Here is a 27,915-nt window from a genome sequence, read left to right on the forward strand (position 1 = left end):
AGTGTTGCTTATGCCAGGCTCCTCTGACAGGTTCACTCACTTGTCCCTTGGCCCCACCCCGATGCTGCAGGGGTGGTGCTTTCCAGATGAGACCACTGGTGTTTGAGAGGGGCTCCTAGCACAGCCAAGCTGTTGATGCCTCACAGCCCTGAGTTTTTTTTTTTTTTTTTTTTTTTAACATCTTTATTGGAGTATAATTGCTTTACAATGGTATGTTAGTTTCAGCTTCACAACAAAATGAATCAGTTATATATATACATATGTTCCCATATCTCTTCCCGCTTGCGTCTCCCTCCCTCCCACCCTCCCTATCCCACCCCTCCAGGCGGTCACAAAGCACCAAGCTGATCTCCCTGTGCTATGTGGCTGCTTCCCACTAGCTATCTACCTTACGTTTGGTAGTGTATATATGTCCATGCCTCTCTCTCGCTTTGTCACCGTTTACCCTTCCCCCTCCCCATAGCCTCAAGTCCATTCTCTAGTAAGTCTGTGTCTTTATTCCTGTTTCACCCCTAGGTTTTTCATGACATTTTTTTTTTCTTAAATTCCATATATATGTGTTAGCATACGGTATTTGTCTTTTTCTTTCTGACTTACTTCACTCTGTATGACAGACTCTAGGTCCATCCACCTCATTACAAATAGCTCAATTTCGTTTCTTTTTATGGCTGAGTAATATTCCATTGTATATATGTGCCACATCTTCTTTATCCATTCATCCGATGATGGACACGTAGGTTGTTTCCATCTCTGGGCTATTGTAGATAGAGCTGCAATGAACATTTTGGTACCTGACTCTTTTTGAATTATGGTTTTCTCAGGGTATATGCCCAGTAGTGGGATTGCTGGGTCATATGGTAGTTCTATTTGTAGTTTTTTAAGGAACCTCCATACTGTTCTCCACAGTGGCTGTATCAATTTACATTCCCACCAACAGTGCAAGAGTGTTCCCTTTTCTCCACACCCTCCCCAGTATTTATTGTTTCTAGATTTTTTGATGATGGCCATTCTGACTGGTGTGAGATGATATCTCATTGTAGTTTTGATTTGCATTTCTCTAATGATTAGTGATGTTGAGCATTCTTTCATGTGTTTGTTGGCACTCTGTATATCTTCTTTGGAGAAATGTCTATTTAGGTCTTCTGCCCTTTTTTGGATTGGTTTGTTTGTTTTTTTGTTATTGAGCTGCATGAGCTGCTTATAAATTTTGGAGATTAATCCTTTGTCAGTTGCTTCATTTGCAAATATTTTCTGCCATTCTGAGGACAGCCCTGAGTTTGAATCCTAGCCTGAGCCTTAGTCTTTTCGTCTGTCAGATGGGGCTGCTGGGTGCATTCAGAGAAATGGGTGGGGAAGCACGTGGGGAAGTGAGGGGAAGATGGTAAGATGGTGAGAACGCGGTGTTGGGTCGTGATTTAGAATTCCACCTCTAGCTCCTAGGCCTTGCAAATGTTTATTGTCTCACTTTGTCCTTCCTGCTTCTGGAGTTTTCTTGGTTTAGTCTTGGACTGATCATTATGGTAAATAGCAACTATCATTGTAGACATCATATGCTAGGTACTGCCCAGTGTGATTTATACACATTAGTGGATGTAATCTCCCAGCCTCTTGTGAGGCAGGTACTGTTGTCAACAAACGGGGAGGCTGAGGCTCAGAGAGATTGACAAGCTTGCCCCAAATCATGAACTCAGGTTGGGTAGCGGTCATTGAATCTGGGCCCACCGCGAGGTCAGTGTGGGTCCACAGTCAGCGGACCCCCGGAGCCCACACTCTGACTTTCCGCCTTCTGACTCTCCTCCTCTCTCCACAGCCTTAGCCCCGGGGGCCCCACCGAGCGAGCGGCATGCGGCACCCCCAGGCATGCCCAGCATCCCTCAGCCCACTGCCCAGCCCCCCCAGGAGGCCCTAACGCCCTGGGGCACTTCTGCTGTGCACAGGACCACGTGGGGGTTTGCCATGGTGACATAAAGGGGCGCGGAGGAAGGAAGGAGCGCAACCAGCCGCGGACTGCACCCCTGGCTGGGAGGAAGGGCTGGGGCCCGGATCCTCCACTGCCACTGCCACTGCCCACTTCGGGCCTTGCTCGCTGAGTCTCTGTGAACTTGTTGGTCGGTGGACAACTTGGGAGTCTTCTCCTGCGTGGGGCCTTGGGGCAGCCGGGGCGGCCGGGCCCCCGGTGGCCGAGGTCTCGGGGGCCAGGATGCCCGCCCTGGCGCGCCTCCGCAGGCTGTGTCGGCACATGTCCCCGCAGGCTGTACTTTTCCTGCTGTTCGCCTTCTGCCTGTTCAGCGTTTTTGTCTCGGCCTACTACCTATATGGCTGGAAGCGGGGCCTGGAGCCCTCGGTGGACGCCCCCGAGCCTGACTGTGGGGACCCGCCGCCCGTGGCCCCCAGCCGCCTGCTGCCACTCAAGCCCATACAGGTGGCTGCCCCTTCCCGCACGGACCCGTTGGTGCTGGTGTTCGTGGAGAGCCTCTACTCCCAGCTGGGCCAGGAGGTGGTGGCCATCCTGGAGTCTAGCCGCTTCAAGTACCGCACAGAGATTGCACCGGGCAAGGGTGACATGCCCACACTCACCGACAAGGGCCGCGGCCGCTTCGCCCTCATCATCTATGAGAACATCCTCAAGTACGTCAACCTGGATGCCTGGAACAGGGAGCTGCTGGACAAGTATTGCGTGGCCTACGGCGTGGGCATCATCGGCTTCTTCAAGGTATGTGGGGAGCGGGTCCCCGAGCTGTGGAGAGCTCCAGCTGAGTTTGATTCTTATCCCCACACTTGCTAACTGGGTGTCTGACTCTCCTCACCTGAAAAATGGGTGTAATGGTAACGCCTCCTCCTAGGTTGTCATGAAAGGTAAGTGGGTGAGTGTAGGTAAGGCACTTGGAGCGCCTGGTGCCTGGCGTCTAGTAGGTACTTTTTAAGTATTAGCTTTCATTGGGAGCACACGACAGGGGCATTGCCTTCCATGCATGGGGCCCGGCACACAGCAGGCTCGTGCCTAAGGGAGGCCCCAGGGATGGGTGCAAGGGAGGAGAGCATATGCCCTGCTGGGTTCCTCAAAACCTTTCATGTCGGTCCTCCCAGTGGATGAGGTGTGTCCCTGTTTTGCAGATGGGCAAACCAAGGCTCAGGAGGATTAAGTTAGGTCACAGGAGGCCATGTAGCCAGTAAGTGGGAGAGCCAGGGTCTGAACCCAGACTTAGACAGTTGGGGGCTCTGGGTCCCGCACCCTTTCCTCTTGGCTGTGGAGGGGTGTGGAGTTTATGTACCTCTTGAACCAGAGCCATTTTGCGTTGGAAGAAAGAAATCCCAGTGGACCGGTGAGCTGCTCTGGGCTCCGCGGGGTACCCAGAGCAACTGCTAGGACCACAGCCCTTGCTGAAAGTGTCGTGGAGGAGCTGTCCTTGGGGAGGAGGTTGTGAACAGCTGGATGGGGGATCCAGAGGCTCTGGTCAGAGAACTCTGACGCGCAAGCTGGGTGGTTGGGACTGTAGTTGGGTGCTCGGGGGTGTTTGTTCCATCATTCAGCAAATACTGAGTGCTTGCCATGTTCCAGGTCCTTTGCTAGGCACTGGGGACACAGTGGTTATCGAAGTGTGCAAAGTCCCGGCTGTGGTGCTGCGGACATTTCAGTGCAGTGGGTGACTAGACAGTGAACAGATAAACATACCATGTGACAGGTGGTGATAAGTACAAAAAGAAAAAAGAAAGCGGGGAAGGGCACTGGGTGATGGATATGGGCAGTTGGTGCTGGTTTTGATAGAATGCATTACCAGTGATGTCATCTTTGATAAAGTGACCAGAAGGGAGTGAGAGGAGCCCGCGGCTCTCTGTGCAAAGGGCCTTCCAGGCAGAGGGGACAGTAAACACACGGGTCCCAAGGCCGGCTCTTGCTTGGTGTGAGTGGGGAGAGGAGCAGGAGATGGGTCAGAAGTGGGCCGTGTCCACCGATGGCTGCTCGTTCGTCCCCAGGCGTTGGCGGCACAGCCTCGCCCTGGACCCGTGCTCCGTGCTGGGAGGAGCCTGGTCTCGCTGAGGGTTTCTCACGGCTGTGTTCTTTCATGCACTAATGGATCGGGTTGCTCTGCCACTAAAACAGGTTTTGTGGGCCAAGAAATTGAAGGCCCTTAGAAGTCCTGCAGTAGAGCAACCTGGTGAGATTTGTTCCCCGTCTGGCTTAATGACAAACCCTTTATTTCATGGCTCACTGTCTGGGAAACGCTGGCCCGGTTTATGGCTGGGTAGTGGCATAGCGTCAGACAGCTTCATTGTCTGTTTCCCTTTGCTCCTGGACTCTGTTCCCTTCCCTGCCATGAACTTCATTTGGCTTGATTCAGAGCCCCAGGCCTGAAAAACATCACAATGGCCGACACTTGCCGAGTGCTCACCCAGTGCCACGCACGTCCTACATGCTTTATGTGAATTAACACGTTTGACCCTCATAAACCATCCTCCAAGCCAGGTGGATGGCATCTGATTTGAGAGAAGGAAACTGAGGCAAAGAGGGGTGAAGCAATGTGGCCACACTCACACCTCTAGTAAGCACAGACCTAGGATTTGAACCCAGGTGGTCTGGCTCCAGAGGCTTATTCCTACACTGTGGGATGAGTCCAGGAACTTCAAATACCATTTATTCTATTTAGTAGAATTTGCATCAGAGGCCACAACTGGTGCACAGAGCTCCCACAGTCTGTGGGGACCAAGCAGTGGGCTGTGGTCATTGGGCACGGTCGGTACAACATAGCTTGGATCCTATCAGGCCCCAGTTCCTTGCTCTACAGAAGGTGAACACGAGGCCCAAGGAAGGGCAGGGAGGTGCTCAGAGTCTCCCTGTGGGGTCAGTGGCAATTCCAGGTCTCCGTGCTCTTCCTACCCTGCTGTGTAAGACGAGACCCCTCCTTGGTTTTGATCAGGGGCCTGTGACTTTCTGCTCTAACGGGAGCCATCTGGTGGTCAAGCTGCATCCTTCTGCTCTTCCGCAAGGCCTGCTTCAGTGCTGTGCATCGGGCTTGGGACTCCAGGGATCTGGAGACACTCACTTTCCAATGCCCGCTGGCACTGGATTCCCAGGTCAGTGGGAGAGCAGGGGCTGAAAAGTCCAGACTCTGGTTCAACTCGTTCTGTCACTTATAGGCAGAGTGACCTTGGGCAGGATATTCCACCCATCTGTGAAGTGGGGGCCAATCCCAGCACCACCTCACTGTGCCATGTTGAAGACGGGACAGTGGATGGGAAGCATTAGCCCAGTGCCTGGTACCCAGAGCCACCCAATAAATGGCAGCTGGCATGCCTTGTCATCTCACCTCGGCACACACAGCTGGTGGTAGCTCTTTCTCTGTCTTGTGGCTTGGCCAGCATGTGCCCCTGAGGACCCTGAGGGTGGGAGCGGCTCTTCATCAGTAGCCCCACTTCCTGGCTCAGCCTTGCAGCTCCAGGTGCCCCGGGGTTGAGCACATCCCGGTGGAGGCCTGACAAGGGCCACTGACGCTTGACTGCACACGTGCTACATGCCAGACCCTGAGCTCATGGCTTTGCAGACCTTATCGTATGTAATTCTCACAGCTACCCTGTGAAGTGGGCGCTTTATCTTCAGGTGAGGACTCAAGGCTCAGAAAGTTACATGGCCCTCTGGACCGACACAGCTCATCAGTCAGAGCCAGGACTCGACCACCACGCTCAGCCCTTCTAAGCCAACCACGGGTGAGCGCGTCGGAGCAAACTGACCGACGGATGTGGGACGTGAGGCCCTGAGAGGTAGCACCTTGGGGACCCCGAGGTTCCCAAGGTCACGCAGCCAGTTACTACCTAAGTCTGTACTAGGTCTCCCATTCCCTGATCAGGGCTCTTCCTTCCTCTGCCTGATGACCCCACTGGAAGATTTGGTGTCTCCTGCGTGGGTCCCCAGCGCCGAACAACAGGAGGGATTCCCCTCCCGTGGGACGAGGCCCGCAGTGGGGGTCAGTCTCTGCGATGCTTAGGCTTACTCTCCATTCCCTTCCCCAGATGGTTGCTTTCGCTGCGGACTGGGGTGGACAGTCGGCAACTTGGCTTCCTCCCTTCCTTCATGCCTCCCAGCTGGGCAGCTGGCTGAGCTGCCAGCGCCTGGCAGTCAGCTCAGAGTCGGGGCTTTGAAATGGGATCCCTCAGTGCCTGTGATCCAGTGTGGCCTCCCAGGCCACAGCAGGTGATGGACAGGGCCTGAAATGTCACTGGCCCCCCCTGCCTTTGTCCCCAGTGCTGGCTTAGTGGTCTTGGGGAGCCGGGGGCTGAGGGAGGGGCCTCTCAGTTTGGGGCTGTCAACACCAGACAGAGGCTGGCTCAGGACAGGGTGGGAGTTGGCAGGTACTCCTGGTGTGTGGAGAGTCAAATGCAGGCCCTTTATCTCAGTTTACGAGGCAAGGGCCCTGCAGAGCCTTCGTGGGAATTAGAAAAAAGCACTTCTGCATGAAGGTTATTACTAAAAGGCACCCTGGGCAGATGTCGCTCTACTTGAGGCCCAGGGCTCAGCCCTCAGCTGAGTGTCCTTGTTCAGTGCTCACGTGGTGAGCTCTCCAGGGTGGCCCTGTGGACCACTGTGCCTGCCTCTCCAACCTCATTTGCTGCCCTTTGTCCACTCTTGATTCATCCCACCCCACTCGTTCTTCACACAGTGGCCAGATGGACCTTTTTAACATGCAAATTGGAACCTGTCATCCCTCTGTTCACAACCCTTTGATGGAGTCTTTGATGGCTTCCCACTGCCACTTCAAGCCTCGAGGGTCCTGCAGGTCTGGTCCCAGCTGACCTTTCTGCCTCATCTCCTCTCCTCCCTCTTGATCACTCTGCTGGCCTCTTGATATTCCTTGACTGTGCTGAGCTCTCGCCAACCTCAGGGCCTTTGCACTTGCTGTTCTTTGAACTTGGCTCCCACCTCTCCCCTAGTTGATGCTTACTCAATCCCTTTCTCCAGGAAGCCTCTCTTGAGCCAGCTGACTATGCCCAGTTATCTACTCTTCTAGGACTATGAACCTCCTCTGTGTAGCATGTGTCACACTGAAGTTTACGTATATTTCTGCTATATTGACTACTCTCTCTCTTCTCTGCTCGCCTTTACAGTTCACGAGGGCAGGAGCCATGTCTGTTTTTCTCACTGTATCCCTGTTACTTAACACAGTGCCTGGCATAGTGAACAATTGTGGGATAAACAAATGAAACCCGTAATGAAAAGCTGTCATGTGCCAGGTATTTGGGATCTGTCTGTTCTTCTTTCTTTTTAAAAATCCAGTTACTCATCCGATATGCGTTTGCTCCCACTGGGTGTCAAGCCTGTGCTGGCACCAGGGATCCAAGGTGGAAGTGACATAGTACTTGCCCTTGAGAGGGTGCAGACTGGTGGGGGAGACTCTGAACAGATAATGCAGCAGCCAAGGTGAGAAGTGCTACAGCTGAGGCTTTAATGCCCCAGGGAGGCTCCTTCCTTCCTTCCTTCCTTCCTTCCTTCCTTCCTTCCTTCCTTCCTTCCTTCCTTCCTTCCTTCCTTCCTTCCTCCCTCCCTCCCTCCCTCCCTCCCTCCCTCCCTCCCTCCCTCCCTCCCTCCCTCCCTCCCTCCCCTCCCCTCCCTCCCTCCCTCCCTCCCTCCTTCCCTCCTTCCTTCCTTCCTTCCTTCCTTTCTTGCTGCGTTGGGTCTTCGTTGCTGCATGTGGGCTTGGGCGGGGGCTAATCTGCATTGCGATGTGCGGGCTTCTCATTGCCGTGGCTTCTCTTTTTGCAGAGCACAGGCTCTAGGTGCTTGAGCTTCAGTAGTTGTGGCATGCGGGCTCTAGAGCGCAGGCTCGGTAGTTGTGGCGCACGGGCTTAGTTGCTCCGTGGCATGTGGGATCTTCCCAGACCAGGGCTCAAACCTGTGTCCCCTGCATTGGCAGGTGGATTCTTAACCACTGCGCCACCAGGGAGGTCCTGATGCATGGGGTTTTGAAGGATGAGCAGTTTGTCAGGCCAAGAAGACCAAAAGGAGTTGGCACAGGGACAAGGACAAATTGTACTGTATCCAGAGGCAGGTGGCTGGGAGGGTGAGGGATAAGGAGCAGGGGCTGTGAGTCTAGGGAAGAGGAAAAGGGGGTGCTGTGGGTACTGCCTGCAGGTTCCCAGGGAGCTGACAGCAGCGGGTCCTGGGAGGAGAGGGAGGCACAGGGAGCTGGGCTCCTCTGGGACATAGCCTTGGGAGTGCTGGGGGCACATGGGGGTTGGGAGCACAGTGGGCAGAGTGTCTGCTCCTGCACTCCCAGAAGATACCTCGTCTTTGATCTCTTCTCTGTTGGCATCCGCCCAGGATTTCTCCTGAAGAAAAGATTGTGATAAAAGCCAGCTTGGAAACCCCAGGCAGGGGAGCCTGGTGGTCAGGTGTGTGGGCTCAGGGGTCAGCCATCTGGCTGTGAGGTGTGGCTCGTCCTGACCACAGTGCAACTCAGGGCAGCACCGCCCTCAGAGCCTGGGTATCCTCGTCTGTGAAGCGGGGATGACAGAGGAACCCTCCTCCTGAGGCTGATGTGAGGACTGAACGAGCAATGGGCGATGCCGCTGGCCCTGTTCTAAGCACTTTGCGGGAGTCAACGCTCAGCCTCCTCCATCACCCCTTGAGGGAGTTACCATTCTTGGCCATGTTTTACAGCAGAGGAAACTGAGGCGCGGGGAGGTTACCTGACTTGCCCAAGGCCACGCAGTCTGGTGGCAGAATCCATGCTCTCCACTGCTAGACTTTCCTGTGTGTGATTTTGGACAAGTTACTTAGCCTTTCTGGGCCCAGTCTCCTTGTCTGTATAATGGGAATGGCAGTGATGCCTCCATCGTGGGGTCACTGTGAGGATTACGGCACCCCTTCATGTAAAGTGCACGAGCTTGGTTCCTGGCTTTGGTGAGCACGGCATGTGTGTTAGCTGGTATATTACGATGACAGGCAGAGCGGGGTTTGCACCGCTAGGTCAGCACAGGATCAGGAATGTGACGAGCCCTCTGTGAATGTGAGTACTGTTGACATGACTGTTATGAGTCCACAACTGATACTCCGTGGTCCCTTGGGGCTGTGGTTCTGACGGCTCTCTTCCCCCCCTCCCCCGCCCTGCCCCACCCCACCCGGCTGCAGGCCAATGAGAACAGCCTGCTGAGCGCGCAGCTCAAAGGTTTCCCCCTGTTCCTGCACTCCAACCTGGGCCTGAAGGACGGCAGCATCAACCCCAAGTCCCCGCTGCTGTACGTGACGCGGCCCAGCGAGGTGGAGAAGGGCGTGCTGCCCGGCGAGGACTGGACTGTATTCCAGTCAAACCACTCCACCTACGAACCTGTGCTCCTGGCCAAGACGCGGTCGTCCGAGTCCATCCCGCACCTGGGCGCGGATGCCGGCCTTCACGCCGCACTGCATGCCACTGTGGTCCAGGACCTGGGCCTCCACGACGGAATCCAGCGCGTGCTGTTCGGCAACAACCTCAACTTCTGGCTGCACAAGCTCGTCTTCGTCGACGCTGTGGCCTTCCTCACAGGCAAGCGCCTCTCGCTGCCTCTGGACCGCTACATCCTGGTGGACATTGACGACATCTTTGTGGGCAAGGAGGGCACGCGCATGAAGGTGGAGGACGTGAAGGTATGGCTGGGGGCGCCAGACCGTGTAGGGTGGGCCTCGCCACCTTCAGACCTTACTGTCCCCATCGTGACTTTGCTGTCTGCACCTCCTCTGTGCTGTCAGTCCCCCTCCCTTGGCCACTTGGTTTTATTGTCTTATTAGGAGCAAGTGCCATTTAAAATTATTTGAAGTATTGAATATACAGGAATTTTGCATCTGGTTATATGGAGCTCAAGAATGTAACTACGGAGAGATGGTAGCTGTGCAGAGAGTACCTACCTCTTAATCCAGACATGATTTTTAACTCTCAAAAATGTTTGTGTCAGTACCAAAGCTCCTACAAAACTCATAAAACAAGAATTAGAGTGTGAATCATACACAAGGCATACTTTAACTGCGGTCTGTATAGATAGTGAAAGGCATGTGTTTAATTCAAAAAATGTTTACCAAACTAAACTACCTGTATGTAAAAGCATTTTGCAAACCATGAAATTTTACACATGTATCACTATAAAAGAGAAGCCTGCAAATTAAGACCATTTTCATCTACTCACTACTTTACTCAGAGTTGGATGCAAAAGGAACAACATCACTAGTGTAAATGGGGAAATCGGTATTAGTTGCCATAAATAGAGGGCAACCGTAACAATAGATCCAATGAAAACGAAACAGAGGATTAAATTCTAGCGAAGTACTGCTGCCTACCGATGACCTGTCCTCTCTTATACGAGATTAGTGAGGGTTAGAAACGTATTAGCACCAAACCAAGACTTCTTTTTGACGACAGGAGGAGGATGGAAAAGGGAACTTAATTAAGAGGAATGCTTTCTTCCGTGTGGGTGCTGTGTTGGGACTGGCCGTGGGTCCTGGAAGGAAGGCCCTGGGCTGGGGCAGGGGGCGGGGTCCATCGTCCTCCTGCCTTGGTCTGGAGTGAACTCTCTGCTCCTCCGTACACCTGCAGGGGAGAGCAGAGTAGATGCTGCTGAGGAGCAGGCACTGTCTGGGGAGTCAAGACCTGGGTTCCAGTCCCAATCTGCCCCTGACTGGGTGACTTGGGCAAGTCCCTTCCACTGTCTGAGCTTCAGCGGTGAAATGACAAGATGGGGTGGATGGGAAGGACCTGGCTGGCTGGGGTGAGGGGGCATGTGCAGATGCCAGGCTCTGAGCCCTTCCGGATCTACCTCTGGGACACAGCAGTGTTGCGTTGATCTGCTTTACCCATTGGGTTTGCTCCTGAGATTTCACTTCCTCAGGGGCTCCCCCACTGAAAGAAAGTTTTGAGACGACTCCTGTTGAGCCTTCCAGCTCTGAGGCGTCATGCAATGCCCCGACCCACCTCTAGCAAAGTAGATTACTCTGTTTTCTCCTTAGGATGTTCTTCAGGTGGCCCAACCTTGCTGTCTCCTGCTGTAACCTAGGTCTTTGCTTCGTGTCCAGGATGAGTCCTTGAGACTGGTCCAGGGTCAACCCCATGAGGAAATCAGGCTGCCAGGCTCACTGTGTCTCCTGTGAACCCTGGGCTTGCCCTTCTTCGTTTTTATTTTCCCCATTATTGGAATGAGAGGAATGCTAGCAGTTTGGAGCCTTTTCTGTAGAAGAATACCAAAAGAGATGCCCTCTTCAGTGTACTCAGCTCAGTGCCAGCTCAGTGCAAACTGTAGAGCTCTGTGCCAACCAGGTCCCATTTGCTTTAAACATCCTTTTGAGTCAGAAAGGGCAGGGTTTTTTTTTCCTTTAATCCCAAGGACTGGCTACAACTGAGCTTTCCTTGCAGAGACATGAATGTTGCCTCATTAACTTGTCCAGTACGGGCTGTACAGTGCAACTTAAATGATACCAACAGCAGTGCTTATTCAAGGCTTGGCAAGTGCCAGGCTCTGTGCTCAGCCCTTTCTGTGCGTTGCATCATCTGATCCTCACAGCAGCTCTGTGAGGTGGGTATTGTTTTAAAGCCCATTTTACAGACACTAAGACTCAGAGAGGTGAAGTAACTGGCCCAAGGCCACACAGCTAGAGCATGGGCGTCCACCAGGTAGTGCATGGCCTTGGTAAGATGCCGGTGGTGGCCCCAAGGAGGGCCAGGACTTTTTGTTTGCAAAGTGTTCTGATAGCGGGCTCTTCTTACAGGTTTCCTAGCAGGCTTGTGCATCATACCTGGTAGGGATTTTTTTGAGTCCTGACTCCAGAGGACAACTGTATGTTTGTTTCACAAGTGTCAGCATCCCTTCATTGACTTGCAAAGCAGTGGGTGAGCTGTGCCTGGAAACACTGCATTGCTGGGCACACAGTACGTCTCTGGAAAAGTCGTGGTCCTTTGACATCAGCCTTGCAGTCACCAACGAGGTGAAATCCCCCACATTTGACAGATGAAGACGTGAGGCTCACAGTGGCAGTGACCACAGACATGATAATGGCACTGTTTTTCATCACTTACCAAAATGCCAGGCTGTTTTACATGTAGTATCTCATTTAATCCTCCCAAGAGCCCCATAAGGGAGCTATTATTATCCCTATTTCACACCTGGGGAAACTGGGGCCTGGAGAATTTGCATAGCTTTCTCAAGGGCATGGCAGAACCAGGCTAGAGTCTATGTCTTGTCTTGCCAGAGGCCTGGTGGAGGTGGCAGCACAGGGCTGGCTTCGTGGGTATGGGACCTGTATAGTCACACAGGGCCCCATGCTTGGAAGGGGCCCATATTCAAGATAATGCTCTGCTATTTCCTTCTTGACATTTTCAACAATCTTTGAGCAAGGGTCCCTATTTTCATTTTTCTATGGGCCCTGCCAACTTTATAGTTGGTCCTGCAGGAGCTGAACCCTTCTGGGAGGAGCAGGGAACTTCTGGCTTCCCCTCACCCCTTTCTCCCCACTCTGCCTATCCTAGGCCCTATTTGATACGCAGAACGAACTACGGACACACATCCCAAACTTCACTTTCAACCTGGGCTACTCAGGGAAATTCTTCCACACAGGTAAGTGGGCCTGGCTCTGCCCCCACTAGCAACTTCCAGGGGCCCTCAACATCCAGACCCTCGGAGTGCTATGCCGTGGGGTCAGCAGGTGGGCGGATGGGCCCACTTAGGGCCACATTTGACCTCTGTGGCCTCTCCCAGAGCCAGACAGCCCACAGAGCAGTCGCAGCCCCAGGCAGAGGGCATTTGGAGACAGCGGTAACACACGACGGCCCCCACTCATCTGTCCCTGGGCCTCAGGCTCTGCTGTTCAGGGGGGTGGGCATCTTCTCCCTCCTGTCTCCCTCTCACCACCACCTTTTAATATTCTTTGTACTACTTCAGCCTTAGAAAGGAATTAGTTGAATTTTAAGAATTTTACAGAAATATGTAGCAGAGAAAATGAAAATGCCCTATAACTGTACCCACCCCAGAGATGAGCACTGTCACGAGTTTTTCTTTTTTCTTAATTTTATTGGAGTATAGTTAATTTACAGTGTTGTGTTAGTTTCAGGTGTACAGCAGAGTCATTCAGTTATACATATATTTATTCTTTTTTAGATTCTTTCTTCACATAGGTTATCACAGAATTTTTTTTGTTTTTTGGCTGTGCTGCCTGGCTTGTGGGATCTTAGTTCCCTGACCAGGGATTGAACCCAGGCCCTCAGCAGTGAAAGTGTGGAGTCCTAAACACTGCACCACCAGGGAATTCCCTCATCACAGACTATTGAGTATAGTTCCCTGTGCTATTCAGTAGGTCCTTGTTGGTTATCTATTTTATACATGGTAGTGTATGTTAATCCCAAGCTCCTGATTTATCCTTCCCCACCATGTTTCCCCTTAGGTAACCATAAGTAAGGTAACCATTTTTGATATCTGTAAGTCTGTTTCTGTTTTGTAAATAAGTTCATTTGTATCATTTTTTAAAAAATTAGCTTCCACATATGAGTGATATGATATTTGCCTTTCTCTGTATGGCTTAGTTAGTATGATAATCTCTAGGTCCATCCATGTTGCTGCAAATGGCATTATTTCATTCTTTTTTATGGCTGTGTAATATTCCATTGTATATATGTACCACATCTTTTTAATCCATTTGTCTGTTGATGGACATTTAGGTGGCTTCCGTGTCTTGGCTGTTGTAAATAGTGCTGCAGCGAACATTGGGGTGCGTGTATCTTTTCAAATTATGGTTTTCTCTGGATATATGCCCAGGACTGGGATTGCTGGATCATATGGTAGTTCTATTTTTAGTTTTTTAAGGAACCTACATACTGATTTCCATAGTGGTTGTACTAATTTACATTCCCACCAACAGTACAGGAGGGTTCCCTTTTCTCTGCACCCTCTCCAGCATTTATTATTTGTAGACTTTTTTTGGTTGCACTGCGTGGCATGTGGGACCTTAGTTCCCTGATCAGAGATTGAATCCACATCCCCTGCATTGGAAGCACGGAGTCTTAACCACTGGACCCCCAGGGAAGTCCCTGTTTGTAGACTTTTTGATGATAGCCATATTGACCAGTGTGAGGTGATACCTCATTGTAGTTTTGATTTGCATTTCTCCACTAATTAGTGATGTTGAGCATCTTTTCAAGTGCTTTTTGGCTTTCTGTATATCTTCTTTGGAAAAATGTCTATTTAAATCTTCTGCCCTTTTTTTTTTTTTCCGGTACACGGGCCTCTCACTGTTGTGGCCTCTCCCGTAGCGGAGCACAGGCTCTGGACGCGCAGGCTCAGCGGCCATGGCTTACGGGCCCAGCCGCTCCGCGGCATGTGGTATCTTCCCGGACCGGGACATGAACCCGCGTCCCCTGCATCGGCAGGCAGACTCTTAACCACTGTGCCACCAGGGAAGCCCTCTGTCCATTTTTTGATTGAGTGGTTTGTTTTTTTGACATAGAGCTGCCTGAGCTGTTTTGTATATTTTGGAGATTAACCCTTGTCAATCACTTCCTTTGCAAATATTTTCTCCCATTCTGTGGGTTTTCTTTTCATTTTGTTTATGGTTTCTTTTGCTGTGCAGAGCTTTTAAGTTTAATTAGGTCACATTTGTTTATTTTTGTTTTTATTTTCATTACTCTAGGAGGTGGATCAGAAAAGATATTGCTGTGATTTATGTCAAAGAGTGTTCTGCCTTTGTTTTCCTCTAAGAGTTCTATAGTGTCTGGCCTTACATTATTTGATCCATTTTGAGTTTATTTTTGTGTATGGTGTTAAGGAATGTTCTAATTTCATTCTTTAACATGTAGCTGTCCAGTTTTCCCAGCACCACTTATTGAAGAGACTGTCTTTTCTCCATTGTATATTCTTGTCTCTTTTGTTATAGATTAATTGACCATAGGTGCATGAGTTTACTTCTGGGCTTTCTGTCCTGTTCCATTGATCTATATTTCTGTTTTTGCACCAGTAGCATACTGTTTTGATTACTGTAGCTTTGTAGTATAGCCTGAAGTCAGGGAGCTTGATGCCTCCAGCTCCGTTTTTCTTTCTCAGGATTGCTTTGGCTATTTAGGGTCTTCTGTTTTTCCATACAAATTTTAAAATATTTTTGTTGTAGTTCTGTGAAAAATGCCATTGGTAGTTTGATAGGGATTGCATTGAATCTGTAGATTGCCTTGGGTAGTATAGTCCTTTTGACAATATTGATTCTTCCAATCCAAGAACATGGTATATCTTTCCATCTGTTTGTGTCATTTTCAGTTTCTTTCATCAGCATCTTATAGTTTTCAGAGTACAGGTCTTTTGCCTCGTTAGGTACTTTTATTCCTAGGTATTTTATTCTTTTTGATGCAATGGTAAATGGGATTGTTTCCTTAATATCTCTTTCTTTTTGGCTGCGCCATGCGGCATGTGGGATCTTAGTTCCCCGACCAGTGATCGAACCTGTGCCCCCTGCATTGGAAGCATGGAGTCTTAACCACTGCACTGCCAGGGAAGTCCCATTAATTTCTCTTTCTCATCTTTTGTTGTTAGTGTGTAGTAATGTAAGAGATTTCTCTGTATTCATTTTGTATCCTGCAACTTTACCAAATTCATTGATGAGCTCTAGTAGTTTTCTTGTATCATCTTTAGGATATTCTATGTATAGTATAATGTCATCTTCAAACAGTGACAGGTTTACTTCTTCTTTTCCAATTTGGATTCCTTTTATTTCTTTTTCTTCTCTGATTGCCATAGCTAGGACTTCAAAAGCATGTTGAATAAAAGTGGTGATGGTGGACATCCTTGCCTTGTTCCTGATCTTACAGGGAATGCTTTCAGCTTTCCACCATTGAGAATGATGTTAGCTGTGGGTTTGTCATATATGGCCTTTATTATGTTGGGGTAAGTTCCCTCTATGCCTACTTTCTTGAGAGTTTTTATCATAAATAGGTGTTGAATTTTGTCAAAAGCTTTTTCTGCATCTATTGAGATGATCGTATGATTTTCAGTTTATTCTTCAGTTTATTAATGTGGTGTATCACACTGATTGATTTGCAGATACTGAAGAATCCTTGCATCCTTGGGATAAATCCCCTTGATCATGGTGTGTGATCCTTTTAATCTGTTGCCAGATTCGATTTGCTAGTATTCTGTTGAGTATTTTTGCATCTATGTTCATCAGTGATATTGGCCTTTAATTTTCTTTTTTTGTGGTATCTTTGCCAGGTGTTGGTATCAGGGTGATGGTGACCTCATAGAATGAGCTTGGGAGTATTCCTTCCTGTGTAATTTTTTGGAAGAGTTTCAGAAGGATAGGTGTTAACTCTTCTCTAAATGTTTGATAGAATTCACCTGTGAAGCCATCTGGTCATGGACTTTGGTTGGGAGTTTTTTAATCACTGTTTCAATTTCAGTACTTGTGATTGGTATGTTCATATTTTCTATTTCTTCCTGGTTCAGTCTTGGAAAGTTGTAGCTTTTTAAGAATTTTTCCATTTCTTCTAGGTTGTCCATTTTATTGGCCCATAGTTACCTGTAGCATTGTCTATGATCCTTTGTATTTCTGTCGTGTCCACTGTAACTTCTCCTTTTTCATTTCTAATTTTATTGATTTGAATTCTCCCTTTTTTTCCTGATGAGTATGGCAAAATGTTTATCAATTTTGTTTATCTTTTTAAAGAACCAGCTTTTAGTTTCATTGATCTTTTCTATTGTTTTCTTTGTCTCTATTTCATTTATTTCTGCTCTGATCTTTATGGTTTCTTTTCTTCTACTAATTTTGGGTTTTCTTTGTTCTTCTTTCTCTAGTTGCCCTAGGTGTAAGGTTAGGTTGTTTATTAGCCTATTAATCTCTGAATAACCTTTATTCAGAGATTTTTCTTGTTTCCCGAGGTAAGATTGTATTGCTGAAAACGTCCCTCTTAGAACAGCTTTTGCTGCATCCCATAGGTTTTGGACTGTTGTATTTTCATTGTCACTTGTCTCTAGGTATTTTTTGATTTCCTCTTTGACTTCTTCAGAGATCCGTTGGTTGTTTAGTAACATATTGTTTAGCCTCCATGTGTTTGTGTTTTTTAAAGTTTTTTTTCCTGTTATGAATTTCTACTCTCATAGTGTTGTGGTCAGAAAAGATGCTTGATGTGATTTCAATTTTCTTAAATTTACCAAGGCTTGATTTGTGGCCCAGCATGTGATCTATCCTGGAGAATGTTCCATGTGCACTTGAGAAGAAAGTGTATTCTGCTGCTTTCAGATGGAATGTCCTATAAATATCAGTTAAGTTCATCTGGTCTAAGGCTTGTGTTTCCTTGTAGATTTTCTGTCTGGATCATCTGTCCATTGGTGTGGGTTGTAAAGTCCCCTACTATTATTGTGTTACTGTTCATTTCCCCTTTTATGGCTGTTAGCATTTGCCTTATGTATTGAGGTGCTCCTATGTTGGGTGCATATATATTTACAATTGTTGTATCTTCTTCTTGGATTGATCCCTTGATCATTATGTAGTGTCCTTCCTTGTCTCTTGTAAGAGTCTTTATTTTAAAGTCTATTTTGTTTGATATGAGTATTGCTACTCCAGCTTTCTTTTGATTTTCATTTGCATGGAATATCTTTTTCTGTCCCCTCACTTTCAGTCTGTCTGTGTCCCTGTGTCTGAAGTGGGTCTCTTGTAGACAACATATATATGGGTCTTGTTTTTGTATCCATTCAGCGAGCCCATGTCTTTTGGTTGAAGCATTTAATCCATTTAATTTAAGGTAATTATTGAAATGTATGTTCCTATTGCCATTTTGTTAATTGTTTTGGGAGGTCTTTTTTCTTCCCTTCCTCTTTTGTCCTCTTCTCTTGTGATTTGATGTCTATCTTTAGTGTTGTGTTTGGATTGCTTTTTCTTTTTTTGTGTGTGTGTCTGTTGTAGACTTTTGGTTTGCAGTTCCCATGAGGTTTTGATATAGCAGACTATATATGTACAAGATTGTTTTAAGTTGCTGGTCTCTTAATTTCCAGTGCATTTCCAATATCCTGCATTTGTACTCTCTTCTCATGATTGCTGGTTTTGATATATTTGTGTGTGGATGATTTCCTACCTTTACATTATGTTGCCTTTACTGGTGAGCTTTCCTATTTGTAATTCTCTTGATTCTAGTTGTGGCCTTTTCTTTTCTGCCTAGAGAAGTTCCTTTAGGATTTGTTCTAAGGCTGGTTTGGTGGTGCTGAATTCACTTTGCTTTTACTTGTCTGTAAAGCTTTGATTTCTCCATCAAATCTGAACGAGAGCCTTGCTGGGTATTCTTGGTTGTAGGTTTTTCCCTTTTATCACTTTAAATATATCGTGCCACTCCCTTCTGGCCTGCAGAGTTTCTGCTGAAAAATCAGCTGATGACCTTTTGGGGATTCCCTTGTATGTTATTTGTTGCTTTTAATAATTTTTCTTTGTCTTTAATTTTTGTCAGTTTGATTAATATGTGTCTCGGCATGCTCCTCCTTGGGTTTATCTTGTATTGGACTCTGCATTTCCTGGACTTGAGTGACTGTTTCCTTCTCCTGTTAGGGAAGTTTTCTGCTATAATATCTTCATATATTTCCTCAGGCCCTTTCTCTCTCTCTTCTCCTTCTGGGACCCCTATAATGCAAATGTTGGTGCATTTAATGTTGTTCCAGAAGTCTCTGAGACTGTCCTCATTTCTTTTCATTCTTTTTTCTTTATTCTTTTCTGTGGCAGTGATTTCCACCATTCTGTCTTCCAGCTCACTGATTCATTCTTCTGCTTCAGTTATTCTGCTGTTGATTCCTTCTAGTGTATTTTTCATTCCAGTTATTGTATTCTTCATCTCTGCTTGTTCTTTAAATCTCTAGCTCTTTGTTAAACATCTTGTGTATCTTCACAATCTGTGCTTCTATTCTTTTTCCGAGATCTTGGATCATCTTTACTATCATTACTCTAAATTCTTCTTCAGGTAGGTTGCCTGTCTTCATTTCATTTAATTGTTCTTGTGGGTTTTTATCTTGTTCCTTCATCTGGAATGAGTTTATTTTTTATTTTTGAGCCTTAAGGGTTGAGGTTGAAGGCTCAGGGTTGCCTGGTTCATACTTGCCCTCCTCTTGGGGGCTTTCCCAAGGTCCTCACAAGCTGCCCCTTGGGACTGGGCAGAAAGGAACAGCCTCTGAGTAGTCATCTGTAGTGAGCATTCCCTCGAGCTGCCTTTTGCGTGGGCCACAGTGAGGACAGCCTCTCTTGAGTTCTAGGCAAACCCTATTAGTCTGCAGTTCTGGGAGGAAAGTCTGCAGCATAGCTCCAAAGCCAAATAAGAGCGACACTTGGTTGTCTGTGTGTATTTTTATATTCTTAACCCTTAGCATATCAAATGTAGTTGTAGTGATATACACAAGACAGGGTTAAACATCTTGTACATATACAAAGAGCATCTACAAGTCAATAAGTAAAAGACAAATGACCCAGTAGAAAAATAGGAATAGGATCACAGCAGGCAAGTCAGAGCTAGAAGAAACCATTAGAATCATTGCCTCTGAACTGCATATTGCATAGACAGGCCCCAAGGGCCAGAGATGGGGAGTACTTAGCCAAAGTCACCCACTGAGTCAAGGCCATACTCAAATCCAGGGCCCTGGACTGGGGCTCTATCTGCCCCACACTGTAGCTCACGGAACCGCTCTAAGCAGCTCTCAGGTGGGCTGTGGCCGTGCACACCCATCACCGGGCCTCATGGCAGGTGGGCCGGGCTGAGCTGCCTGTGCTCGGGCTGTAGGTACTGATGCTGAGGACGCGGGGGACGACCTGCTGCTGTCGTACGTGAAGGAGTTTTGGTGGTTCCCCCACATGTGGAGCCACATGCAGCCGCACCTTTTCCACAACCAGTCCGTACTGGCTGAGCAGATGGCCCTGAACAAGAAGTTCGCTGTCGTGAGTAAGATTCCCTACAGGGCAGAGCCGGGAGGGCTCGGGGCGGGGCTGGGGGTCAGAACTACTGGCCTTGTGCTGCTTCTGCAGTTCGTCTGACAGCTGTTTATTAACATCTTTATAGCTGCTGTCTCGTTGAAGCCTCACAGGGATCCCAAGAGGCTGGTATCTCAATAGCCTCATTTTAAACAAGAAACTGGAGCTCTGGGAGGCCATACCAGCTAATAAGAGGTCCGTGCAGGACTTAAACCCAGGCCTGTTTGCTTCCTGAGCCCAAGCTCTCATCTTCAGGCTAGAGTGGGTACCCCAGAAGGCTGGAGGAGATGCCCAGCAAGGAGGGGATGAAGCCTGCTTGCTGGCTCAGCCTGAGCCACCAGCCAGTCAGAGGCCAAGAGAGGCAGGAACAGCACCCGTCCTTGTTCCTCACTCCTGGTGCTGGAGGAAGTGAATGCTGGGCCGAACTGGAGTCCCGGCTCGGCTGGTGCCTCTTTCCGAGACTCTGGGCCCTGAGCCTCAGCTTCCCCATCTGCACCTCAAGGGCTCAGACCCGCTGCTCTGCCGTTCTAGCCTCTGATTTTTCTCTGCAAAGGGGAGATAAAGCCCAGAGGGGAAGAAATCCTCTGCTCACCCTGCCCTGGCCCTCCTCTCCCCAGGAGCACGGCATTCCCACAGACATGGGGTACGCAGTGGCGCCCCACCACTCGGGCGTGTACCCTGTGCACGTGCAGCTGTACGAGGCCTGGAAGCAGGTGTGGAACATCCGCGTGACCAGCACGGAGGAGTACCCCCACCTGAAGCCAGCCCGCTACCGCCGCGGCTTCATCCACAATGGCATCATGGTGAGTGTGGCCCAGAGCCTGGGAGGCGGGTATGCACATGCTATCCTGGGAAGCATGAGTCTGGGGAGCTGGTTAGGGGTTTCAGGCCACTTTGTACTGTCCCCTCTGTCACCTGAGGCTCTCTATCCCAGGGAAGGAGGACTACCAGTCTGCCTCTTTCGTGAGCTACTCCTATGCTTTTGTGACAGGGGATCAGGAGATGAGCATTCTTTAATGGGCCTCTAGTGAGGCCCTGGAAAGCCCTCTGTCTCATCCGTTTGTTGGCTTATGTAAAATGTGTGTTTATCGCTTTTCTACACACTGGGAATACTGAAGTGCACAAAATCAAAAGTCCTCACCTTTGTAGACCTGACATTCTAGTGGCAGGAGACAGTGCATTCATAACTGTGTAAAGTATGCAATGGTCAGATGGCATAAATGCTGTGGAGAAAAATCAAACAGGGAATGGAGACAGGGAGTACTGAGGAGAGGAGAAGCTTAAACAGGACGGTTAGGGAGAGCCTTCCTGGGAATGAGCCATGCTGCTACATGAGGAAGAGCATGCGTGGCAGAGAAAACAAGTGCAAAGGCCCTGAGGCAGGCTTGTGCTGCGTGGTTTTGAGGACCAACTAAGAGACAAGTATGGCTGGAAGGGAGCAAATTGGGAGGAGGTGGTAGGAGATGAGGTCAGAGGGGTGATTGATGGACCAGATCATGCAGGGCAACATAAGGCCACTGGATGGACTTTAGCTTTTAGTCTGTGATGGGAGGGTTTTGAATGGAGTGCTCTTATGATCTAACTCATATTTTAAGAGGATTTCCATCATTCTGGCTGCTATGAGTTGCAAAGCCTGTAGGGGGCCAAGTGGGGAGCAGGGAGACCAGTTAGGAGGCTGCTGCAGTCTTCCCATTGAGGCATAGTGGCTTGGACCAGGGTGCAATGCTGGATCGTGATCACATTCTGGACATACTTAGAAGTTACAGCCAACAGGAATTGCTGATGACTTGGATATAGAGTATGGGAGAGAGAGGTAAGGCAAGGATGACTCCAGGTTTTTGGCCTCAGCCACTGGAGTGGCTAGACGGTTCTCATCAGTCCAGATGGGCAGTCATGGGAAGGCCAGATTCATGCCTGCATCCATCTATCCTCTGACCTCCCAGGCGTTCCTACTGACTCTGGGGATGAGGCGGTGACGAGACGGGTGAGTTCTCTGCCCTCCTGGATCGCATACTAAACAGCTAAACTAATGTACAACCAAGAGTGCTACGAGGCAGGTTGTAAAGCCAGGAGAGAAGTCACCGAGTGTGCCTGGGAGAGCTGCTCTAGAGAGGGGCAGGGACCCTCGCTGGGCGCACAGTCCAAGTTTCCAGAAACATTCTCACTTGCCTGTCCCTGTTACTTTGGAGTCTGCTCATTTTGTACAGAGAAATATGAAAAGTGTTTACATATGTAAAATGGCAAGGGCCCCTGGGCTTACGTGGGGGAGTGTCACAGGCTGCAGGTCTTTGGTGGAGAAGACCCCCAGGGGTTGGGGTGTGTGTGGTCACACAAGAGGCTGCCTTTCTGAGGTCCCCTTTCTGGTGACCCTGCTCGTCACCATCCGTGCCTGGAGAAGCCATAGCTCCTCTCTCCCGCCCCATCCTCAGGTCCTCCCGCGGCAGACCTGCGGCCTCTTCACACACACGATCTTCTACAACGAGTACCCAGGCGGCTCCAGCGAGCTGGACAAGATCATCAACGGGGGCGAGCTCTTCCTTACAGTGCTCCTCAACCCTGTGAGTGCTCCACAGCCCTTGGCTGGCGGTGAGGAGGGGCTGCCGGACAGTCGGACAGTCGGCTGCAGCCGAGGCAGGCCTTCCCTGGCCTGGGGGGAGGGGCAGGAGCAAGTGTGCAGCCAGGAGTTGGGAAACCTGCACTCTAGCCCTGGCTGTGTCCCCGCTCCTCTGCATGACCTTGGTGGAGAATCTGAGCAGTCTTTTTGTCCCTTTTATAATCTTGCACTTCCATACAATAGTGTTGGCACTTTTTAAAAAATACATTTATTTATTTGTTTATTTATTTTTGGCTGCGTTGGGTCTTCGTTGTTGCACACAGGTTTTCTCTGATTGCAGTGAGCGGGGGCTACTCTTCGTTGCGGAGCACGGGCTCTAGGCACACGGGCTTCAGTAGTTGCAGCATGCAGGCTCAGTAGTTGTGGCTCACGGGCTCTAGAGCGCAGGCTCGGTAGTTGTGGCACACAGGCTTAGTTGCTCCGCGGCATGTGGGATCTTCCTGGACCAGGGATCGAACCTGTGTCCCCTGCATCGGCAGGCGGACTCTGAACCACTGTGCCACCAGGGAAGCCCCCCTTTTTTTTTAACTTGTTATTATTTTTTTTTAATTTTTGAATTTAATGAATTGATTTTTTTTTATACAGCAGGTTCTTATTAGTCTGCACCACCAGGGAAGTCCATTAGTGTTGGCATTTTTGTCTGTTCGTTTTCCAATCTCTGTGTTTGTGTATAAATATATAAATATTGTATAAATATACATAGTAAACTGAATCTGTTAAGCTATATATCAAACTACATATCTACATAGATAGATAGTTTAAAATGCACTATATATATAGCTCAGCTGAAAGTTCAGCTGAACTTTCTGGGTCTCTCTTTCCTTATCTGTAAAATGGAAATAATCATCCATGCTTTAATAATATTAGATAGATATCAAGTGGTGGTGTTATCAGCTTTATGGGGTAACCGTGTACCCCTTATCTTCCATGCACCCCCTCACCCTCCTGCCAAAAAAGTAGAAAAGAGCACCCATATGACTGCACAGGAGGTCAGCTTCCCCCTTCAGGTGTCAGACCAGATTCACCTGGCTGTACCTAGCCCAAGCTCACACGGTGAGTTTATTGACGGCCCCGGTGAACCTTGGACTGGTCATTGAGCGCGGCCCTACAAGCTCAAGCAAGACCAGAGGGTCAGAAGTGGGGGTGAAGGTAGTGAAAGGGGCTCAGAGGCTGACTGGCCCCGCCTCGCATCTTCCCTCCCCGGAGCAGATTAGCATCTTCATGACGCACCTGTCCAACTACGGGAACGACCGCCTGGGCCTGTACACCTTCAAGCACCTGGTGCGTTTCCTGCACTCTTGGACCAACCTCCGGCTGCAGACACTGCCCCCGGTGCAGCTGGCCCAGAAGTACTTCCAGATCTTCTCTGAGGAGAAGGACCCGCTCTGGCAGGTGGGTGGGATGGGTGGCCTGGGTGCCTCATTGCAGGGATGGAAGGCCTACCACCCACGGGCATGCATTCCAGGTATGGTCTCAGGGACTCAGTCCTCAGGCCCTCATGCTCTCTCAAGTGTAAACTCAGGGGCACACTTGCTCACCAGCGTGGGCATGCTTGCTTGTTCTTGTGCACACTAGACCTTCCATGCAGACCTGTGTGCATGCATACTCACCTCTGAAAAACAGCACCACAGAACTGTAGGTGAACACAGTGTACACAAGTGTGGAAAGCAGCTGCCCTGCCTGGCATGTACCTTCTCACTCCAGCAGGCTCTGAGCATGGGAAAGGGGACTGATCAGAGGGCTTGGGGGACAGTTCTTGGGGAAGTTGCCCCAGGGCGCTGTAAAAAACTGGAAGCAGAAGCTGGAATTGATGGTCTCAGGGGTCCACAAACCATGGCTTGTGAGCCAGTCTGGCCTGCAGTCTGTTTTTGTAAATAAAGTTTTATTGGAACATGGCCACACTCATTCTTGTACGTACCATCTGTGGCTGCTTTCAAGCTACAACAGCAGAGCTGAGTAGTTGCAACAGACCGGATAGTACCCAAGCCTAAAATACAATATTTACTAAACATTTCAAAAGATTTACTAAACTTTATAGAGGAAGTTTGCTGACCTCTTGCTGAACTTTTAAATTCAACAATAGGAGCTCGTGAGCCAAGTGTTGTGCTGAGCATTTTACTAGGCTATGTCTGGGAGCGTGAGACTGACTAGAAATGGTCGCTGCCTGCCAGCCGTTCAGTGTCCCGAGATGGGGATGTGACAAGGGCACATGCAGTTACACTTGTCATTCAGGGCTGTAAGAGCCACATATCCATGTGCAGTGGGAGTCCAGTGTCCATTCTTGGGCACCCCTGACATCTCTTCCCCTGTTGTTTTAGGATCCCTGTGAAGACAAACGCCATAAGGACATCTGGTCCAAGGAGAAGACGTGTGACCGCTTCCCAAAGCTCCTCATCATTGGCCCCCAGAAAACAGGCAGGTCTCTCCATTCTTGACCAGCCTCCCCCAGTGCCTGCTCTCTCAGCCACAGGATTCTGGGGGCCACCATGCCCTAGTCCCACTCCCCAGTAATCTGCCCCCTCTTTCCCAGGAAGTGAGAGTGAAGCTGGGGTGAACATGAATTGCCCATCAGTGTGGAGGTGGGAAGAGGATAGAGGATGGGCATTGGATTCTCCTATCTGTCCTGAACCACAGCCTCAGGGAGCTCTCCCTGTGTCCTGCTGGGAGTCTCAGAGTAAAATCAGAGAAGCCCAGATCGGCTACTCTGCATGTTGGAGCAGTGCCAGGCAAAACTGGTTCAGAGCAAAGAAGACTGTGATCAATTAGTCACGTCTGCCAGAGGTACAGGAGGGAGCAGAGAAGAGATGGTTGCTAAGTATTTACCATGTGCACTATATGGCATGGACGGGTACTCCCATGTTACAGACAAAACACTCAAGGCTCAGAGAAGTTAAGTGATTTCCCTAACACATTTAGTTAGGAAATGGCAGATCCAGGTCTGGAACCCTGGTCTCTGTGACCCCAAAACTTATACTCTTGATCACCAAACTCTGTAGTCTCCATCTCTTCTGGAACCTCTCATTATAGCATATTAACTGTAGACTCACATGTAGGAAAGGAATGAACTCTCTAAAGGAGGGGGTCGGTCCTGTACTGTCAATTAGGGGAGGGAGTATGAGTGAAGGAAGGGTACCCAAAGAGGAGGCATCTGAGCCAGATTTCTTAGCCCTTCAAGAATTTCATATCAGCACACTGGAGAGTCTGGAACTCCCTTGTCCTTGAGTTCCTCCCAAGTGCCAGAGAGCACAGAGGCCCAGAACCAGAGGGACCAGCAGAAACCGTCTAATTCCTGGATTATGAGGAGACAGTAATCCAGTGGACATGACTGCTGGAGTACAGTGGTGAGAGGATTCTGAGGCCAAGTCTTTGTTTAGTGATGAAGAATGCTGTGATGGTTTAGTGATGTCTGCAGTGGATGCAGGCGTTGGCGTGCCCACGTTCAAGCCATGTATTTGTCCATCCTGAGTTTAGTATGATTCCTTCATGGTAGAGATGAGGAAACTAAACCCAGAGAAGGGAAGGGACTTTTCCAGTATCTCCCAGTGAGTAATGGAGAGCCAGGACCAGAACCCAGAATTTCAGACTCCATCTTTGTGTTGGCGTGCTGGGCCCAGGTCTCACCTACCTTCCCTCCCCGCAGGCACCACGGCCCTCTACCTGTTCCTGGGCATGCACCCCGACCTCAGCAGCAACTACCCCAGCTCTGAGACCTTTGAGGAGATCCAGTTTTTTAATGGCCACAACTATCACAAAGGCATCGACTGGTGAGTGGGCCTTTCTGTCAACAGTGGGATGGGATGGTCACCATGGAGTTTGCCCAGGAGGAGGTCTGCTGTGGCCACAGCAGGAAGCAGCTGGCGCTCGCTTACACACAGCTAGTTCCTGTAAACAGGGACAAAACACGGTGACCCTTGAGTCATGATGCTGGAGCCTGGTCACAGATGGGATAGTTGATGAGGAAGCCCTTTGCCCCTTTACATTATTGCCTGGGCTCTGAGAATACTAGAAATCAAAGTCCAGCCCCTCCCTTGCCTGCACAGAAACACCCTGAGTCCCAGAGGAGAAGAGGAACATGCCCGAGGTCCCGAGAGCTGGGGCTGAAATCCAAGGGTTCTGACCCGAAGGCTGGCCCTTCCCACTGTGGATGGCTGACTGTGGAGCAGGAGGTGTTCTTGTGAGCCCTTCCGAGGTGGCCTTCTAGCCTTCAGGGAGTCTCCTGGGGAGGTGGTTGAAATTGCAGATTCTCACCAGAACCTGTCACCAGCGGTTGTAACACATGTATTACTCTTGTTTATTATTTTTATGTCAGTGGTTTACCTGAGTAGAGAGATCATGGGCATTCTTCTGTTTGTGTTGTGGTATTTTTCTGTGTGTATTTCCATCCGTCTCTTTCTAGCTGTCTTTCAATTAACCAATCATCTGTCTGTCAATCTACCTGTCTATTTCTCGCTCCAATATTGCCACAATCTCTTATCTAAAACCCACTGTAGCCAGATGCATTATTGAAAGTCATCTCTTTCCGGATTTAGAGAGACACAGTATATTTAACAGCACCTTCACCAAGGTCTGGGGCAGTGCCCATTAGCAAATACATTAATATATCTGTAGCAAAGTATGTCAATATTTATGCCAAGTAAGATTCATAAGTCCGGTTTTGCTGCCAAACGTCTTTGCTACAAACTTAGGAAAAAAGCTTCTTTCTCAGAGCTTTCTCCATTTAGATATAACAAACGATGGATCGTGGACGTAAAAATGCTATTTTGTAGAGAAAATTCAGAAATGTGAGAGAGCTAGCAGTTTCTCGGCTCCATTCTCAAGATTTTGATTTTGTTTGTAGGGGTGCAGAAATCTCACAAGCCCCCAGGTGATTCTGATTTCTGATAAAGGGGTCCCTGGGACCACCTAAGAGAAACCCTATCTCACAGGATAGAGTAGGGATCCTACGTCCTTAACTGGGGTAGGCTTTGTGGGGTTTGGCTCCCTCAAACCCCTGAAGTTGTACCTCTATTTTGCCTCAGTAGGTGCTCCTGGGAGGGTCTGGAGTGTTCAGTTAGTTTTCTGAGGGCCCCTCAACCTACAGGTGATCTCAAAGGACTGGTGTGGACAGTCACTCTGGGTGTAATGTGGGAGGTTCATCTGGGAAGCTATCAGGTTCACCCGTATGAGGCCGGGGAGGGGGTATGGGTGGCAGGAGGTGAACCCCGTCCCCGCCTTGTCTCCTGGTCCACAGTAGCAGCTTAGAAAGCACCATCAGAGGTCAGTCTGGAGGCAGCAGAGGGCGTCCCTCCCCTCAGTGCTGGCGTCCCCAGCTCAGAGGCATCCCCGCTTGCCCCCTAGCGGCAGTGAGAGTTAGGGCCCTGCCAGTTTCACTCTGGGA

At 49.3% G+C, this 27,915-nt stretch overlaps 1 protein-coding gene across 3 annotated transcripts in view; it reads left to right on the plus strand.

Annotated features, from left to right (window-relative positions):
- The window catches only part of NDST1 (N-deacetylase and N-sulfotransferase 1), a 74,013-nt gene that overhangs the window by 28,940 nt on the left and 17,158 nt on the right, over positions 1-27,915 (plus strand). For all 3 annotated transcript variants that reach the window (XM_030834104.3, XM_030834103.2, XM_070045211.1), the window contains 9 exons: positions 1,811-2,713; positions 9,122-9,616; positions 12,480-12,567; positions 19,737-19,891; positions 20,542-20,727; positions 22,354-22,482; positions 23,748-23,930; positions 24,857-24,953; positions 26,179-26,302. In XM_030834104.3, the coding sequence (XP_030689964.1) occupies positions 2,201-2,713; positions 9,122-9,616; positions 12,480-12,567; positions 19,737-19,891; positions 20,542-20,727; positions 22,354-22,482; positions 23,748-23,930; positions 24,857-24,953; positions 26,179-26,302 (1,970 nt within the window). In that variant the 5' untranslated portion in view covers positions 1,811-2,200. The remainder of the gene's footprint in view (positions 1-1,810; positions 2,714-9,121; positions 9,617-12,479; positions 12,568-19,736; positions 19,892-20,541; positions 20,728-22,353; positions 22,483-23,747; positions 23,931-24,856; positions 24,954-26,178; positions 26,303-27,915) is intronic.

The sequence above is a fragment of the Globicephala melas genome, chromosome 3 (assembly GCF_963455315.2).
Source record: "Globicephala melas chromosome 3, mGloMel1.2, whole genome shotgun sequence".
Classification (NCBI taxonomy): Eukaryota; Metazoa; Chordata; class Mammalia; order Artiodactyla; family Delphinidae; genus Globicephala; species Globicephala melas.